We start from the raw sequence: 20,399 nt of genomic DNA on the forward strand, positions 1-20,399 counted from the left end.
AGTTGCGCTTGGTGGTAGTCCCAGTTACTCAGGAGGCTGAGGCAGGAGGATCAAGGCTGCAGTGAGCCAGTCATGATGGCACCACTGCACTCTAGCCTGGGTGACAGTCTGGAGAGAAGAAAAAAAAAAAGAAAAAGAAAAAGAAAAAAAAAAACTTACCTGTTCCATCAAAAGCTTATCACTTCAGAATAAAAAACGTGAAATATATTCTTATTTTTTCACATAGAATTTCAATGTTTACATATGGACAAAGTAATCACATATTTATTCTGAACTTAGAGGGGTATCAATGTATTTACAATCTACATTTAACTTTATCCTTTAAATGTCTGAAGGTCATGTTCAGGACCATCACCATTTGTCCTAGGTATTTCCTTAGATAAAACCCAATGGTTACTTAAAATACAACTCTGTCCTAATAAAAATACTATATATTATATAACCTCTCACCTCCCACTCTAAAATTAACTCTAAAGGAAAAATAGGTAATTCAGTGAATTATGTTTTGTAAGAACACATCTTTTAGTATATTTGTTAAACAATATCTGTCCCCTTAATTATATGCACTTTGCTTATAGCTAATCTCTTTGCATAGGTATAGGTTTTTCTCCTACAGGGGCAACCAATACCCAGCTTGGGCCAAAATGAGTAGCATTAGTAACTGACAGGCCCTGGTATAGTTATGAATATTCTGTAAAACTATACCACAAAAGTAAATGTCTGAATATTTTACATTTTAAACTTAAAATGATCAAAAGAATAAGCAGTAGAAAATGAATACAGAAAATATATATCCAAAATGTACTTTCAAGAACACATGCTTTTGTAACCTGAATCCTGTATTTCTTTAGGCCTCTACTATAAAACTGCCAATATAGTCTCAGAAAAAAAGGAAGACTTTCAAAAACAGGGAGGGATTGCTTTAAGAAAATAAAACAGGGTAACAAGAATAAAAGGCAAGTTTAATATACAGAAGAAATGCACAGTTGTTAACCCAATTCCAACTCCAAAAATAAATTCCAGGACCTTCAGAAGAAAAAGGCAAATACAGAAGACCACAATTCTTCAGCCCTTCAAACATCCTTTCCAAAATGTTTAACGATGGTATGTGTTTAAAAATATGGATTTTTCTCCCCTTCCTTCAAATTCTGGCAACAGATACTAAATGTTTTATACTCTATTTATTCATATAATGTTCATGCACTAAGCCTATTTTAAAAGGCAAAGGCTAGGTATGAGCTGAGAGGAATGTTTAAAAAAAAAAAAGACAAAGGCAGGAGAGCAGAAACTGATGTTCGTTCCTTCTCAAATGATTACATACTTAGCTTATCAAGATCTCTTCTAAGACTGTCTAGCTCTGGCTGGGCATGGTGGGTCATCCCAGCACTCTGGGAAGCTGAGGCAGGCAGATCACCTAAGGTCAGGAGTTCAAAACCAGCCTGGCCAACATGGTGAAACTCTATCTCTACTAAAAATACAAAAATCAGTTGGTGGGCACCTGTAATCCCAACTACTTGGGAGGATGAGGCAAGAAAATTACTTGAACCCAGGAGGCAGAGGTTGCAGTGAGCCAAGATCAGGCCACTGCACTCCAGCCTGGGTGATAGAGGGAGACTGTCTGAAAACAAAAACAAAAACAAAAACAAAAACAAAAACAAAAACCTGTCTAGCTCTGTTACCAAAAGACTATGTCACCGATACTAAACTTCTTAAGCTCTGGTTTGTATAAAGTCAGAAGTTGTTCTGGCCTGAGAGTTCATTTTTTGTATCTTGATAACTGGCTTACTGATTTCCCTCTGCTGAATCCAATAAATTTTCCTTAATAAATCTCACTGCTATTATACCTCATAGACTCATATGATCTCAACCTAACCCCAGTTTGAGATCTTTATCTTTGAGGCTCAAAAGTTTTAAACCTTTACCTGGAATGGGCATAGAACAAACTTATTTGGCCATGCATTTACTCAGTTTCTTTCATCTTACCCTATTCTCTTTGCCCTGATTTATGCTGCAAACATTTACTGGTATTTATTATAAGCTGTGAAAAATAGTAACACTAGAGATACAAATGAAAAGATATTTTATCTGCCCTTAAGGGGCACCTATTCCAGCAGAGGAGACAAAAATAAAAACAAATAATTTCTACAACGTGTGAGAAATTCTATAAATGAGTTTTATAAAAATTCTAGAAGAACACAAATGGAAGGGTAAGGGAAAGCTTCACAAAGCAGTTAACATTTGAAATGGGTCTTGAAGAACAGTAAGGTAGAATGGATATGTGTTTGTATGTTTTAGGTGAGTTACTGGAAATGTAGAAAGGATGGGAAAAGCTAATGGCAGTCAAAGTGCTGACTAAAAATATGTTAAAATAGACAACTCAGGATATTAACTATAGGTTCCTTTATTCTTTCATTCTTGCAAATTAATTTTAACCATGAATTCACAAATAAGAATAATCTTACAAGCAATAAACACACAACTTAGAAATGTTGTGTACAAAGTACTATTAAATGGACAGAACCAGGAAAAGGTATTTTGAGGACAATGGGGAAAATTCAATGTAACCAAACTGATCCTCTATAATAGAAGGGAATAGTTGTGTTAGATAAAACTATTCCTAAATGTTGTAGATGCAGAGGATAGAATACCAAATTAAAACTCAAGAGAGCTAGATTCAAGTCTCAAACAACAGCTGTGCCCCAATTATGAAAAAACCTTTTACTTAATTCCTAAACTGCCCCTCAGAGTTGTTAATATCAAATAAAATGATTCTGAAAAGTGTTCTGAAAAATGCAAAATGCTACACAAATAAAATCTTACCTTCATTATAGTTACACGTGCTACACTGGAAAATAACTTTCAAAATCTGTTTTCAGACATATTCAATGCATTTTACTAAATTTACAATAAAGCATCTTTACCCGTTCTACAGATCGTGCCCTCTTCTTTGGCCGAGTAGGCAGCGCATCTTCCTTCGGATTGGTGTCTATTGCCCAGTAGGAACCCTAGAGGTAAAGAAATTATATTAATGGTATATTACAGCAACGCTTATGACATTAAAATGGATTTTTATAATTCTTTGCACCAAAAGAAAACATTCTGCAAATACAATGGAAAAATAGCATAAGAAACACTTATTTTGAACTGAAAAAAGATTATATAAGAAAAAAAGGTCCACTTACAATTACGTTATTAAGGAGAAAACATTCATAAGCTGAAGAATCCAAATCAGAACTGCCACACCAAAATTTAGAAAGAAAATGATCAACAAAACACATTTTTAATATATAATTCTCAATTGAACAGATGTTAATTATATGACAATAAAAGAATTTTATGCATAAAGATGCTGCAGTTTCTATATCCTGGGACCTCACAAATCTACATGGTTAGTGAAACATTTTTAATGACAAAATACTTGAACACATTTTATACAGTAAGTGTTCCTGAGAAACAATGGGTATGTGTATAATTTTTTACTGCTTACTCTGCCATGATTCAACTATTCTCTCTTACTTTTTGATACAAATTATCACACCATTCATTTGAAAATATGTATGGAGCACTGTCTTCCAGGCACTCAGAAACTGTGACTCTCAAAAAACAACAACAACAACAAAAAAAAAAACAACTTTGGAAAAGCATAGATGCATAGATAATACAAGTTTGCGCATATTATATGAACAAGAAGAGTAAAACAGAAAAAGTGGTTTTCCCAATCAAAGTTATGAGAGCCAGGAACAAAAACAGGGTCTTGATTTTTTTTTTTTTTTTTTTTTTTTTTTTTTTTTTTTGAGACGGAGTTTCGCTCTTGTTACCCAGGCTGGAGTGCAATGGCGCGATCTCGGCTCACCGCAACCTCCGCCTCCTGGGTTCAGGCAATTCTCCTGCCTCAGCCTCCTGAGTAGCTGGGATTACAGGCACGCACCACCATGCCCAGCTAATTTTTTTTTTTTTTTTTTTTTTTTTTTTTAACAGGGTCTTGATTTGTAGCTCTTTTCCCTCAATTATCCTGCCTCTATACATACACACCAGGGAGGAAATCACGAAAGAGGAGAGTTCAAGAAAGGGAAAGAGGGAAGGGAGGAAGACATGCATTTCAAAACAGAAACACAATATATATCCTAGTTTTACAATTAATCTCAGTGATCATATCCAAATTTAATCTTTGCCTCTACTATCTCATTAATCTTCCCAGGCTGTTTTTTAAGGCAACATTTGCCAATGAGAGGAAATACAATCTTCATCTATCAATCCTCACACTTTATGCCCAACATGAGTCATCTGCTTATACTTTCTTGAACATACCATGCTGTTTGTGTATCTGTTCCTGTCCTCTCACTACTTGTAATAGCCATCATACCAATAACAAACTCATATTCCACCTTCAAATTTTACCTCATATGATCCAAAGGAATCCCTCTCTAATCTTCCTGCCATACCCAAGAATTCATCATTCTCTCTCTCTGCAAGATCTCTATACTTTTTACACATTTAGATCATTGTTTGCAATCAACATTAAGTTCTGTTTACAGGTCTGTATCCCCTCCTAGGTTATAAATTCCTTAACGGTAGGGTCTATTTTACTCATTTCTATATCCACAAGTGCCAGGCACAATATCAAACACAAAGTAAGTACCCAATAAACATTTGTTGAAATGAGAAGGGAAAAAAATGCTGTTTAACAAGCTGCACAAAGAATATCAGTGTACAGGGTATTACTATGCACATTTCAGTGTACCCTGTTTGAGTACAAGGTAGGTGTGTATGTCTCAGATCTTGGTCTATGCAGGTACCTGAGCTTAACACTCACTTCATCACCCAGCCACTGATGGGGTATTTCTCTATGTTATCTTTTCAAAACCGTCACTAAATTTCAGCTAACAAGTCTACCAGACCTGATAAGAAACTGCCAGGTAGGACCTGCCAAGAACCATGTAAAATGCAGATGCTACAAAAAGTACTAAAAATGAGAAAATAATGATTTCAAAAATAGTTCTGACTAGCAAGTTTCAAAATAAATGCAATGGGGAATATTTTATGCTGAGTTCTTATAAAATATAAAAATGAAGCAGGAGAGAATATCAAAACACACTGGACAATAGTTTAAAAACCACTTTTCACAGAAATGATAAATTTCAGTGTTTAGTTTTTAGATGGGTGTGTATATGTGTATTAATCTGGAGAAACCATTTAATATCCAAACTTTACACTTATTTGTTAGTAAACATTTCAATAAAATTACAAAAACAAATACGTATCTCTTCTTCCACACAAAATACGAATGGATGTGGCTTCTCACAAATAAATCAACAAAAGGGAAAAAAAATCACCCATAGTCTATTACTATCCATTAGGTATTCATAAAACCCTGAACGCCTAAATGCAAATTCTAATAATTAAAAAGATTCACAAAATTGTGAAATGTTCCACCAAACAGCTCAGGCTAATACAGTATCTGAGTTTGATCTCTGAAATCACAGGTTTAGATAAAGAGAACTTAAAATTCCTCTTCATATATCAAAACCATAGTGAGATAACATTTTGTACCCACTAAGATGTCTATGACTAAAGAAAAAAAAAAAAAAAAAAAAAAACAGAAAATAGCAAGTACAGGCTTGTATCCCTTATCCAAAATGCTTGAAACTAGAGGTCTTTTGAATTTCATTTTTTTCAGATCTTGGAATACTTTCATTACTTAATGAGATATCTTGGTCATAGGACGCAAGTCTAAGTTCAAAATTGATTTATGTTTCACATAAAAGCTTATACACATAGCTTGAAGGTAATTTTATGTAATGGTTTTAATAATTTTGTTCATGAAAACAAAATTTTGACTGTAATCCATAATATGAGGTCAGGCACGGAATTTTCCACTAGTGGCATCATATTGGCACTCAACAAGTTTTAGATTTTATAGCATTTGTATTTCAAAATTTCAAATTAAGGATGATCAACCTGTATTGGCAAGCATGTAGAGAAACTGAAACTCTTATGCACTGTTGATAGAAATGTGTAACGGTGTAGCCACTGTAGAAAATATGACAATTCCTTAAAAAAGTTAAGCAGAATTACCAAATGATCCAGCAATTCCACTTTTGCATATATGTCCAAAAGACACAAAAGCAGGAACTCAAGTATTTGCACACCCATGTTCATAGTAATAATATGCAAAGCAGCCAAATGGCAAAGCAGCCCAAGTGTACATTGAAGGATAAACAGATAAACAAATGTGTCACATACGTACAATGGAATAGTATTCAGCCTTAAAAGGAGGGATAGTCTGATACATAAGCCAGACACAGAAGGATAAATATTGTATGATTCTACTTATAAGCAGTAAATTTTTAGAGATAAAGAGTAGAATGATGGTTGCTAGGGAATGACGAGAAGGGAATACAGGTACTTATTGTTTAATGAGTACAGAATTTAAGTGTGGAAGATGAAAAAGTTCTCAAGATGGATGGTAGTGATGATTGCACAATGGTAAGGATTATGTTATGTATATTTTACCACCAAAAAAGTATCTCTCAGCCTTTTCTTAAAGTACAGTGGCACAATCACGGCATAATACAGCCTTGACCACCCAGGGTCAAGTGATCCTCAGCCTCACAAGCAGCTAAGACCACAGGTACACACCCTGCCCCTATGTCTGGCTTTTTATTTATTTATTTATTTATTTATTTATTGGAGACAGAGTCTCACTCTATCCTCCAAGCGGGAGTGCAGCAGTGCAATCTCAGCTCACTGCAAGTGAGCTGCCTCCTGGGCTCAAGCAAGTCTACTGCCTAGCCTCCCAAGTAGCTGGGATTACAGGCACCTGCCACCACACCCGGCTAAATTTTGTATTTTTAGTTGAAGTGGGATTTTGCCATGTTGACCAGGCTGGTCTCCAACTCCTGACCTCAGGTGATCCACCTGCCTTGGCCTCCCAAAGTGCTGGGATTACAGGCATGAGCCACCATGCCTGGCCTACTTTTTTGATTTTTTTTGTAGAGATGGGGTCTCGTCATGTTGCCCAGGTTGATCTCAAACTCCTGGGCTCAAGTGATCCTCCTGCTCCCAAAGGGCTGAGGTTACAGGTGTAAGCCACCACATCTGGCCATCCAAGAAGCAGTTATCTTTGCTCTTCCTTGTTAGACAATATAGAAATCTCGCAAAAACTGAACTGCCATTTTAGCCAATCAACAAATACAGGCTCAGTCCGGTTTCCTCCCAGAGTAGGATCTACACCACTAGGCTCATGTGGAGCAAGTAGGAAACAGGTTTTTGTTTATAATGGGTTTTGTTTGTTTGTTTGTTTTCTGGCAGGAAAAAGGGTGTTGAGATAAGGTCTTGTTCTGGTGCTAACACTGGAACACAGTGGCACACAATCATAGGTCACTGCAACCTTGAACTCCTGGACTTAATCAATCCTCCTGTCTCAGCCTCTTGAGTAGGTAGGACTATAGGTGCATGCTAACATGCCCAGCTAATATTTTCCTTTATGTTTTTGTAGAGACAGGGTCTTGCTATGTTGCCCAAGCTGGTCTTGAACTTCTGGCCTCAAAGGATCTTTCCACCTAGGCATCCCAAGCACTAGGATTATAGGCATGAGCCATCACACTCAATCTAGTTTTATTTTTAAATTTAACTTTGCTGAATTATGTTTATATTTTAAAAATGCACCCACATTATGTGCAATTTAAGGACTTTTGACAATTGTATACATTCATGTAACTAACACTAAAAACACAGAACCCTAAAAACCTCCTCTGGGTGGCTCAGGAGGCAATTCCCTTTCCTTCGCCTTCTTTCATCCCACACAACCACTGATTTCCTATCATTGTGTATTTTCTAGCATTTCATCATACAAGTGAACTCAAACTGTCAAACTATTTTCCACTCAACAGTGGTGTATGCCAATATAGCTGTTCCATTCTTGCCAACACTTGGTATTTTAAGCCTTTCAATTATACCGCCTCTACCGATGCATAGTTGTCCCTCAGTGATTTTTCCAGTGCATTTCTCTAACAAATAAAGATGTTGTACATCTTTGCATGTACTTATTTGCCACCCATATATTATCCTTTGTAAAGTGTCTATGCACATCTTTTGCCCATGTTTTATTTGTATTATAAGAATATATTATTTGTTATTAGACTTAAATATTCTGCATAACAAGTCCTTTATATGTGAATATGTACTGTGAGTATTTTCTCACACTCCGTGGTTATCTGTTTTCATGTTTTCATGATGGAACCTTCTAAACAGCAAAAAGTTTTTCATTCAATAAAGTCCAATTTATCAAATTTTCATTTTATGGTATGTGCTTTATATCTAGCTTTTTTAATTTGCCTATTCCAAGATAGCAAATATTTTCTCCACTGTTTTCTTCTAGAAGTTTTATAGTCTTAAATTCCATGTTTAGGTCTCTGGCACACCTAGGGTTAATTTTCTGTATAAGTGTGTGATAAGGATCAATATTAATTTTTCATTCACTCAGATATACAGCATCATTTCTTCAAAATATTGTAACATTTCCCTACTGAATTACATTGGTACCTCTATCAAAATGATAATCAGCTGAGTGTATGTATGTATGGGTATACTTCTGAACTCTATTGATCTACATGTCTATCCTTATGCCAATACCATTTTTTAAATTTTTTGAAACAAGAGTTTCACTCTGCCACCCAGGCTGGAATGCAGTGGTGTGATCTCGCTCACTGCAAACTCTGCCTCCCATGTTCAAGTGATTTTCTCACCTCAGCCTCCTGAGTAGCTGGGAATACAAGTGTGCACCACCATGCCCAGCTAATTTTTTAATATTTTTTAGTAGAGATAGGATGTCACCATGTTGTCCTGGTCTTAAACTCCTGACCTCAAGTGATCTGCCCACCTCAGCCTCTCAAAGTCCTGGGATTACAGGCATGAGCCACCACGTCCAGCCGCCAATACCATTTTGTCGTAATTATTGTAACTATATAAAAATTAGAAATCAGGCAGTATATATCCTACAACTCTGATTCCCCACCACTGCCGCTGCAAGCCAACCCGCAGGCTTGCAGTGGCTCACCCAACTTTGTTTTTTTCCAAAATTATTTTGCCTATTCTAGGCCCTCTGCATTTCCACATAAATATGAAGACCAGCATGCCAATTTCTAAAAATAAAGCCTATGAGATTTTTTTTTTTTTTTTTTTGTAAAGGAGAATAGGGTCTCGCTGTGTCATCCTGGCTGGAGAGTAGTGGCATAATCATGGCTCACTTCAGTCTCAACCTGCCAGGCCCAAGCGATCCTCCCACCTCAGTCTCCCAGGTAGCTAGGACCACAGGCATGCATGATCACACCCGGCAAATGTCTTCTTTTGTGTATGTTGCCCCAGGCTGGCCTTGAACTCCTGTAGTCAAGTGATCCTCCTGTCTCAGCCTCCCAAAGCACTGGAATTACAGGCATGAGCCACCACACCCAGCCTAAGACTTTTTATACTGGGTTTACATTAACTCTATAAATTCACCAGGGGAGGACTGACATCGGACATTGAGTCTTGCACTCCACACTTACTAGAGCTCTCCATTCATGTAGGTCTGCCCTTATTTCTCTTGGAAGTGTTTTATAGTTTTCAGTGAACAGGTCTACATCTATTTTATTGAAATGTGTCCCTAAAGTTCTTCATTATTTTGCTTTTGCTAGCTTCATTTTCCAATTATTCCTTCCTAGTATAGAAAAAAAATATATTAATCATGTATCTTGTTACCTTGCTAGATTCGAATATTATTTCTAGTAAGGCTTTTTCCATAGATTTTTTAGGATCTAATGTTTACAAATAAAGACGGGTTTACTTATTCTTTTTCAATCTGGATGCCTTTTATTTCTATTTCTTGCCTTACTCCATTGGCTAGGACCTCTAATAGAATTTTGAATAAAGGTGGTTGAATGTAAACATCCTTGATATGTTCTCAATCTCAGAGTATAATATAAACTATAGGGTTTTCATAAATGCTTCTAATCAAGTTAAGGAAATTTTATTGGTAGTGTGTTAGATGAGTGTTAAACTTTGTCAACTATTGTTTCTACACCTGACATGTTATGATTTTTTAGCTATCTTCTACTCACTTGATGAGTTATTTAAATCTCCTTGGGTTTGAAGGTGTTATGTACCAAAATGGTCAACATCTTTTGAATGTAACTACCCATCAACTGTCATGCATAAAACTAAAAAATGTACCTGTCTTGTAAATTCTGAGTCCAAGTTTCAAATACAACTCTAATAGATTCTAGAGTATTTTTATTCTGGCTTTTGTACTTAATTTTCAAAATGTCAGACCCGTGAAATGTTTGATGACCTATAATTTTGTTGAAGGACAGTCATCTCTGCCCCGCAATTGCAAAAAACATTTTCATATTTAGATTTATAAATTCCAAGTAGAATAATGAATCCAATCAACTATTTCATTTTTTAATCATCTATTTCCTTGTAAGCACTTTTGTATACACACCAGATTTCAGGATTTCTCCACTTATAAACAATATCAAGTAAATTCTGGTGTACAAACATCATTAAAGTTTTTTAAAATACTGTCACATGGCCTTCTAGCAAAATAAAATGATTCAAATTCTAGTCACAAAATACTGAGTAATGAAGACCCTTAGTGTTAAATGGCTAAACAGATGAGAATAGCACACAGCTTTTTGTTCTTAAAAGCATGTCATTAACTCAGTATTTCCTGAGTTTGAGAAAATTAGTCTAGGATATTCTCAACTCAACTTCCTCCAAAGTCTAGAGCAGGAGTTTCCAATCTTTTGGCTTCCGTGGGCCTCACTGAAAGAAGAATTGCCTTGGCCACACATAAAACACACTAACAATAGCTGATGAGCTTTAAAAAAAAAAAATCACAGAAAAAAAAATCTCATTCAAAAAAGTTTATGAATTTGTGTTAGGCCATAAGCTGTCCTGGGAAAAGAGGTCTGTGGGTTCCAAGTTAGAGAGTCTTAGTCAAGGGTATTGCTCTCTGTCCCTTTGTATTCATCTTCTGATTTAATTGATAATGATAAATCATCCTTCTCTGTCAATTCTCTTCTCTTTGTCATTATGGGAGGAAAAAAAAAAAAGTCTTATGTTCTCAACTATGTTCAATGAATATCAAAAGAAAAAAGATGACTTAAGATGGTATCTACATTGGCCGGGCGCAGTGGCTCAAGCCTGTAATCCCAGCACTTTGGGAGGCCGAGGCGGGTGGATCACGAGGTCAAGAGATCGAGACCATCCTGGTCAACATAGTGAAACTCCATCTCTACTAAAAATACAAAAAATTAGCTGGGCATGGTGGCGCGTGCCTGTAATCCCAGCTACTCAGGAGGCCGAGACAGGAGAATTGCCTGAACCCAGGAGGCGGTGAGCCGAGATCACGCCATTGCACTCCAGCCTGGGTAACAAGAGCGAAACTCCGTCTCAAAAAAAAAAAAAATGGTATCTAAAGACTTTTGCTGTACCTTCTTGAAAGATGATATGATTCTTAGAGCAACACAAGAAAACTGAAATATAGCAGTCACGATTTAATTATTGAATCCCCCTTCACAGTCATTCTTCTACCTTTTTTTTGTTGTTGTTGTTTTGTTTTTTAGTATTTGGGCACAGTGGGGAAAAGCTGATGAGCAACAATGAAATCATTCTTAGGAAGATAAAATCATTTCAAGATACAGGAAAATTCAAATCACTAAGATCCCATTATGCATTTCAGATTTATAAAAGAATGCTATACAGTAATTGTAAGATACAGTACGTTTTATTATATATTTAAAAATACGTAACATTTATATTTGTTGTTTGAAAGACTTCTAACAACAGATTAAAAGTTGGCTGGGTGGGGTGGCTCACACCTGTAATTCCAGCACTATGGGAGGCTGAGGTGGGCAGATCACACTTAAAATCAGGAGTTCAACACCAACCTGGACAACATGGTGAAGCCCATCTCTATCAAAATTACAAAAATTAGCAAGGCATGGTGGCACATGCCTGTCATCCAGTTACTCAGGAGATTGAGGCAGGAGAATCACCTGAACCCAGGAGGCAGAGGTTGCACTGAGCTGAGACTGCACCACTGCACTTCAGCCTGGGTGACAGAGTGAACCTCTGCCACCCCCCCCAAAAAAAAAAAGAAAGAAAAGAAAAGAAAAAGAAGAAAGGAAAACAATCTTAAAAATAATTAGAACTGCTCAAAAGAGATACTCAAAACTAACTGAGCTGGCATAGTTGAGTTTGTGTGTCAAACAGCACAGTGGCTCATGCCTGTAATTCCCCCACTTTGGGAGGTAAGGCAGGAGGTTCACTTACAGCCAGGAGTTCAAGGCCAGCCTGGACAACACAACAAGACTCTGTCTCTACACACAAAAAACAGCTGAGCACAATGGTATGAACCTGTAGTCCCAGCTCCTGGGAGGCTGAAGTGGGAGAACAGCTTGAGGCCAGGAGTTCAAGGCTGAAGTGAGCTATGACTGCACCAAGGAGCTCCAACCTGGATGAAACAGCAAGACCCTACCTCTATAAAAACAAAAAACTAAATTGACTTCATTGGAGCCAAACAGTATATTGAGGGTTAAGCAAAATATATATGAAAGTATTCCCTCCTCCAATATCTGACCTCATATTGTTTTGTATTAATCTTAAGGTATTCTTTTTTCTTACTTCCTACAATGTCTATGAAAGAACAATCACATAAATATTTGGCAAATCCTAAATCTTAAGGGCAGAAAAGGACCTTTAAAATCATTCACTACAACTCTTATTTAATTATTGCAGAGAATAATTACTAAAAAGTGTTATGCCTGGGAAAGGTAATTTGGCTAACAACAAAAGATTTGTCTTTTCATTTAGCATTTACTACTTTCCATAAGAAAAGGCAAATCACAAATAACAATAGCCAAAATATTTTTAGTGAGGTTTATCATCAAAAAGAAACTTCAAAGACGGTAAGGTATAGCTAGACATAATCTTGAATATTCTCTAACCCAACAACAGAGAAAATGAGAATGTTGAATTTAACTGGCTAATCCTCTCAAACTTTGGGCAGATACCAGAAAGGTCAATAACCTTTCTCTCTCAATGACAGTTCATCAAGGACACAATGCTAGTATTAGAAATACGGATAAAGAAGAATGTCTTAAAGGCGATAAGGGAAAATAAATAATGCACTGTTAACTCCTTCACAACCTTCATACCATCACTCACTATTATTTTGAGTCCACCTTGCTCACTTTTGGAAAATCTGCAAACCACACCACAGTCAATCTTACCCTATCTTATATTTTTTCTATAGCATTTATAATTGTGCAACATATTCTATACAATTTATGTATTTGCTTTGTTTATTGTCATTCTACTCCCAGAAGATCATGCCCTCGAAGGTATGGATTTTTATCTGTTCTGTTCGCTGATATAAGTGACTAGCACAAAAAAGCTAAGTCAATAATCACCACACAGTGTTAATGCCAGTAAGCTGGCATTGTATTCATACAAGGTCAGAAGGAGGAGGCAACAGAAATAATTTAAGGCAGAGAAAAGGGCTCATAATAAGAATTAAACTCTCTCTCTCTCTGTGTGTCTCTCTATCTATATAGACAGACTTTCACTCCGTCACCCAGGCTGGAGTGCAGTGGTGCAATCTCGGTTCACTGCAACCTCCACCTCTTGGGTTCAAGTGATTCTCAGGCCTCTCAAGTAGCTGGGATTACAAGTGTGTGCCACCGCATCCAGCTAATTTTTTTCTATTTTTAGCAGAGATGGAGGTTTTGCCACGTTGACCAGGCTGGTCTCAAACTCCTGACCTCAAGTGATACACCCACCTCAGCCTCCCAAATTGCTGAGATTACAGGAGTAAACCACCACGCCTGGCCTCAATAAGCATTTTTAACTTGGGGTTAAAGAATTCCCAGCTGTCCATGGACAGGACTCAGGGGCTCCATTAACTTGCTTAAGGAAAAAATACTGAGGTTCAACATTTCATTCCATTTCAAATGTAAAGAAAAAAAACACAGCTGTATTAGGAAGTAAACTGACTTTTGGGTATTGCTATCACATTAATAGTTTTTGCAAATATCTCAAAATGTGACACTCATTACTACTCACAATTGTTATTTAATGTTACCAAGGAACCATATAAATTATTGTATCATAAATTTGTTTTAATATCTTTATAACTTTTATTATAATATAACCAACTGTCTTTTTAATCCTGTATATTAGCTTATGCCTTTAAAAATATTATTCTGAGAAGGGATCCCCCCGACTTGACCAAAATTGCCAAATGGATCCATGGCATAATTAAGTATTAAGAACTCTGGTGCCAAAGTCACAGACATATGAGAGAGAATACAACATTAAAGAAACTGTTCATTTTGCGAGGTAATTAAAAGGATATAAGAAAGTCATCAGAAATGAGTCCAAAGAACTAAGGAGAATAAAAAATTTATTTTTTGCTTTACCCGAATGTTACTTCCTTCAGTATTTTAGGTGGCTGGTGATTAACGCTTTTCTTTTAATTATTAATTCAAAAATCCTGAAAATTCATTAAAAATTTATTGATACCCAACAATCTACAGTTCAAAGTCCCTTTCCAGCACTTATTTAACGCCTTTATAACTATCAAAAACTGAAAGTGGTTTTGCTAATATATACTTTATAGTAATTTTTTAACTCTGTACCTAAGACTACATTAAAATTTTCTGCTTATAATTCTGATTCCCTTAATAGACCAGAAGCTTTAATGGAAGTGACATCTGATTCATCCTTCTATTTCAGACTCAAGATTAGTACCTGGTATAAAGCTGTAACTCAATAAATGTTTGTTAAACTTAACACCAATGTATAATCTTAAAGACATATTAAAACGTTCAGAACCTCCAAAGCAAAATGGGCCTATAGATACTGCAGCACTACTTCTTTTTATAAAAAACAATACTTTATTCCTTAACATAAATAACTAAAGGATTTAAAGACATCATGTGTTCGCAGTTGGGTGACAAGATGGCAATACTCCCCAAATCAATGTATAGATTCAACGTAAGTCCTATCAAAATCCCAGCTGGCTTTTTGGCAGATACTGACAAGATAATCCTAAAATATATATTGAAATGGCAAGGAACCAAAACAATCTTATAGCCAAAACAATCTTGAAAAAGAACTAACTTGGAGGATTCACATTCTCAGCTTCAAAACTTATTATAAAGTTGTAGTAATTGGGACAGTGTGATACTGGCATAGGAGTAGATATACAGATCAGTGGAACTGATCCAATAGTCTAGAAGTAAGTCCATGTATTATATATTTATCGCCAAACTGTTACCAAGACAATTCAACAGGGAAATCGTCTTTTCAACAATTAGTGCCAGGAAAATGGTCCACATGCAAAAGAATGAAACTGGGTCTCCTAACTCACATCACTTGTAAAAACTAATCAAAATGGATCAAAGATCTAAATGAAAAGGATAAAACTGTGAAACTCTTAGAAGAGATAAATGTAAATCTTTGTTACCTTGGATTAGGAAATCTTTTCTTAGCTATGACATCAAAAGTTCAAGCAACCCAAAGAAAACTGAAGAATTCATCAAAATTACAAATTTGTTTTATCACAGACACTATTAAGAAACTGAAAACAGATCCAGTACTTGCCTTCTGCACTTAGAAGAACCAAATAGCAAGCTGATAATCACATTTCGAATATAGCATCTAAGAGAGAACACTAGAATTCAACAAAGCAGTAACAGGAAACACCTAAGGCAAGGAAGGAGGAGGAGAGGGAAGCAGCCAGCCAGCTCAGCTGGAATCCTGGAGAGGCTGCCCACTGTGGGAAAAGGATAAGTGAGAGATTCCCAGAGGTCCACATTCCCATTATAAACATCTGCAACCCTAACCACAAGAGAATCCCTATGAGGATCCTGAGACTAGCACAGGAAGCTTCCTGGTGACCACGCAATGGCATTGCTCTAGAGGAGTTCAGGCCAGGTCTCACTAGCTGCAGCATGGTGCCATATTGAGAGCCCAACTACCACCAGAGTGCATCCTGCCCTGGGACCCAATAGACCCTGTATCTCCACATCCCTGGAGCCCCAGTGACAACTCTCACATTCACACGGACAGCTGAAGTGAAACAAACACCATTTACATCCAGAACATCAAGGTCCCCAGCATTCTAACACACACAGTGCCCTGAACCCCAGGGAATGGGCAGTGCAATACACAGAGGAGGATGCCCCCAGGAAAAAGAAAGCCAAAGCACTGACTAACCATAACTGGAGAGCCTCCTGCCATAGACGGCTATCACAGACAGCAACGCTGCCATCCCATCAGCAGGGTTCCCATGCACATGCCAAAGGATACACTCCACCACCACCTGCCAAAGCTGCTGCAGAGCACCAACCAACCCACTTGCAGCAACCCTACCCGCTTCAGCAGCTGAATCGCCATACACTTACACATACCCTGAAAACTGGCTTTCCCCACTCACACCTCTACCAGGGACTGAAGCACACGCTCTCTGAAGCCTGAGAATTGCCTGCAGCTGCAGCCAGACAACGCTGCCATCACTAGCAGGATAGCCACAGCATATTTGTACACGCCTAGAAAACAGACTTCCCCAGCCCACCGTAAACACTGCTCCAGCTAACTGAGCACACTGACAAAGTGCTTGGGGATCACCCCGCTCCTGCTCACCAAAGCCAGGGCGCAACTACACCTAAGGACAAGCCACTCTGGCCTGGCACAGCCCCTCCAAATGCCAAAGCACACAGCCTAGGGGGCCAGGGATTGCCCCACCCAATATGGCTGGCATCTGTGCATACTTCCTGGGGCCCTGAGGAAAAACCCACCCAGCTTGCCACTACAACCACAACCACCAGCCACCTATGAGTGACACCTGAGGTCTGGGGAGTGGCCCTCCCACACATCACAGCCACTGATAATATCAATACATACCCGGTATCTTCAGAACCCAAAGGTTGTCCCACCACCATTACTGCCATTACCCATGCTGTTCAGGGGACTGAGGACAGACCAATTGTCCAACCCACTGCTGCCACTGTTGGCAACCAAACAAGCTGCCTTGAGGCCAAAGAATGGCCCATTTGGACCCACTAACACCGTGCACTACCCAGGGTCCCAAGGACAGAAACATCCAGCCCACCACTATCACCACCAGGGCCCAAGAACTAGCCCACTGACCACCCACATCCTCAGCAAAGCCTCACCACAGCCTCCACTAACGACCATAGCCCAAGTCACTGAGAAAAACACAAAAATCACTGATGCCATTTACAAATGAAGAAATCATATGGAGACCATACCACTACGCATACCCATAATCAGAACTAAAGTTTTCTATGCAACAGACACCATAGATACATCTTGAGGAAAAAAAAATTGGAATAAGTAACTGTTATATTAGATGCATAGACATCAACATAAAAACACAAGAAACATGGGGAAAAAAAATACAGCACCTCCAAAGAAACACAATAATTCTCCAACAATAGATTCCAATGAAAATGAAATTTGTGAAATACCAGAAATCAGAAATAATATTAAAGAAGTTCAGTGAGATACAAGAGAATACAAATAAACAGTAAAAATAAACCAGAAAAAACAATTGAGGATATGATTGAGAAATTCACGAGAGACAGGTATCGTTTAAAAAAAAAAAAAAGATACTAGAATGAAATAATTCGATAAATGAAATTTTAAAAATTCATGTGAGAGCTTCTACAATAGACTAGATCAAACAGAAAGAAGAATCTCAGAACTTGAAGAGAGATCTTTAGAAATAACTCATTAAGACAAAAAAAAAATAGAATGAAAGAGGGCTGTCCCACCACCACTGCTGCCATCATTCATGCCAAGCATGCTGCCCAGGGGATCAAGGACATGGGAATCTACCCAGTCCACCACTACACATGTGACATATGGGACACCATAAAGGTACCAAAGTAGACAAATTCTGGGTGTTCCAGAAACGGAAGATGAAAGGCACAGAAAATCTATTTAACAAAGTAACAGCAGAAAACTTCCCAAACTATTATAGCAAGAGATTTAGACATCCAGATACAGGAAGCTCAGAGATCCCCAAATAGATGCAACCCCAAAAAGTTTTCTCTGTGTCACATTATACTCAAATTGGCAAAAGTTAAACACAAAGTTCATTAAAAGCAAGGAAAAAGTAGTCTACTATTATACAAGAACCTTCATCAGACTAACAGTAGATTTCTCAGCAATCTTACAGACCAGGAGAGAATGGGATGATACATTCAAACTGCTGGAAGGACACGGCATGTAGGTCAGAAATACTATTCCTAGGAAAGTATTTTTGACCTACATGCCATGTTCTGTAGCAAAATAAAGTCTTTCCCAGAAACACAAAAGCTGAAGGAATTCATGACCATTAGACCAACTCTACAAAAAAGGCTTAAGGGAGCTCTACATCTATAAGCAAAAGGAAGATATCTACCATCAAGAAAACACAGAGAAGTATAAAACTCCCTGGCAGAATGAACACACAAATGAACACACAAATTGCAATAATAACAAGAAAGAAAAGAACACAAGATATAAAACAACCAGAAAATAATTACCAGAATGACAAAAATAAATCCTCACATATTCATAACCACCTTGAATGTAAACAGATTAGATTTTCCACTTAAAAGACATAGACTCCCTGAATGGATTTAAACAGAAAACAAAAACTATAACCCAACTATATGCTGCCTACAAGAAACTTGCTTCACCTGTAAAGAAATATAGACTGAAAGTAAAGGAATGAAGATATTCCACACAAACAGTAACGAAGGTAAGTACAGAAAGTTACATTACATAAAACAGACTTTAAGTCAAAAACAACAAAAAGAGACAAAGACAGTCATTATATATTAATAAAGCAATCAATTCACCAAGAAGATCTAAAAACTCTAAATACATATGCATCCAACAATGGGAGCAACCAGATACGTAAAACAAGTATTAAACAAAGAAACACTGGACTTTAGAACAAAAGGACCCAACAGATATCTACAGAATGTTTTATCCAACAGCTGCAGAACATCCATTCTTCCCATCAGCACATGGAATATTCCACAGCATAGACCATCTGTTAGGTCCCAAAAAAGTCTCAAAAAATTTTTTAAATCAAAATTATAACAAGTATATTCTCAGACAACATGGAATAAAACTAGAAAGCAACAAGAGGAACTTTGGAAACTCTAATAATACATGGAAAGTAAACAAAACGCTCCTGAATGACTACTAGGTCAATAAAATAATTAAGAAGGAAATAAAAAACTTTAATGAAATAAATGAAAATGAAAACAGGACATACCAAAACCTATGAAATACAGCAAAAGCAAAAGCAAAAGCAAAAGCAAAAGCAGAGCTTAGAGGAAAGCTCATACCAATAAATGCCTATATCAAAAAAAGCAGAAAGATTTCCAACAAAGAATCTAACAATGCACTTCAAGAATCAGAAAAGCAAAGACAAACCAAACACAAAATTAATAGAAGAAAAGAAATAATACAGCCTGGGCAACAGCAAGATCTCATCTCTAAAATAATATTTAAAAAGTAGCCCGGCATGGTGACATGTGCCTACAGTCCCAGCTACTCAAAAGACTGAAGTTGAGAAGTATCCTGTTAGTCCTGGAGTTGAAGGCTGCAAGGAGCTAAGATAGTATCACTTCCCTCCAGACTGGGCAATAGAGCAAGACCCTGAATCTAAAAAAAAATTAAGAAAATAAAAAAGGTCAGAGCAAAACTAAAGCGGTTTTAAAAATACAAACTATCATCAAAAAGTTGGTTTTTTAAAAAGGTTAGGAAAAATCAATACACTAATAGCCACACTAATCAAGAAAAAAGGACAGAAGACTGAAATAAACAAAATCAGAAACAAAAAAAGAAAACATAACAATTGATTTCACAGAAATACAGATTACCAGACTATTACGAACAACCAGATGCTACCAAACTGTAAAACTGAGAGGAAATGAATAAATTCACAGACACAATACAAGCTACCAATACTGAATCAGGAAGAAATAGAAAATCTGAACAAACCAGTAACAAATAACAAGACTGGATCAATAAAGTCTTGGTTGGGTGTGGTGGCTCACGCCTGTAATCCCAGCACTTTGGGAGGCTGAAGCAGGTAGATAACAAGGTCAGGAGTTTGAGACCAGCCTGACCAACATGATGAAACCCTGTCTCTTCTAAAAATACAAAAATTAGCCAGGCATGGTGGCACCCACCTGCAATCCAAGCTACTCAAAAGGCTGAGGCAGGAGAATTGCTTGAACCCGGGAAGCAGAGATTACAGTGAGCCGAGATTGCGCCACTGCACTCCAGCCTGGGCAACAAAGCGAGACTCCGTCTCAAAAAAAAAA

General features: G+C 37.3%; 1 protein-coding gene across 8 annotated transcripts in view; it reads right to left on the reverse strand.

Annotated features, from left to right (window-relative positions):
* Positions 1-20,399, reverse strand: part of FOXJ3 (forkhead box J3) — a 176,393-nt gene that overhangs the window by 65,840 nt on the left and 90,154 nt on the right. For all 8 annotated transcript variants that reach the window (XM_074380638.1, XM_039474074.2, XM_039474072.2 and 5 more), the window contains one exon: positions 2,922-3,005. In XM_074380638.1, coding sequence (XP_074236739.1) covers positions 2,922-3,005 — 84 coding nt within the window. The remainder of the gene's footprint in view (positions 1-2,921; positions 3,006-20,399) is intronic.

This window comes from Saimiri boliviensis, chromosome 11 (genome assembly GCF_048565385.1).
Source record: "Saimiri boliviensis isolate mSaiBol1 chromosome 11, mSaiBol1.pri, whole genome shotgun sequence".
NCBI classification, from domain to species: domain Eukaryota; kingdom Metazoa; phylum Chordata; class Mammalia; order Primates; family Cebidae; genus Saimiri; species Saimiri boliviensis.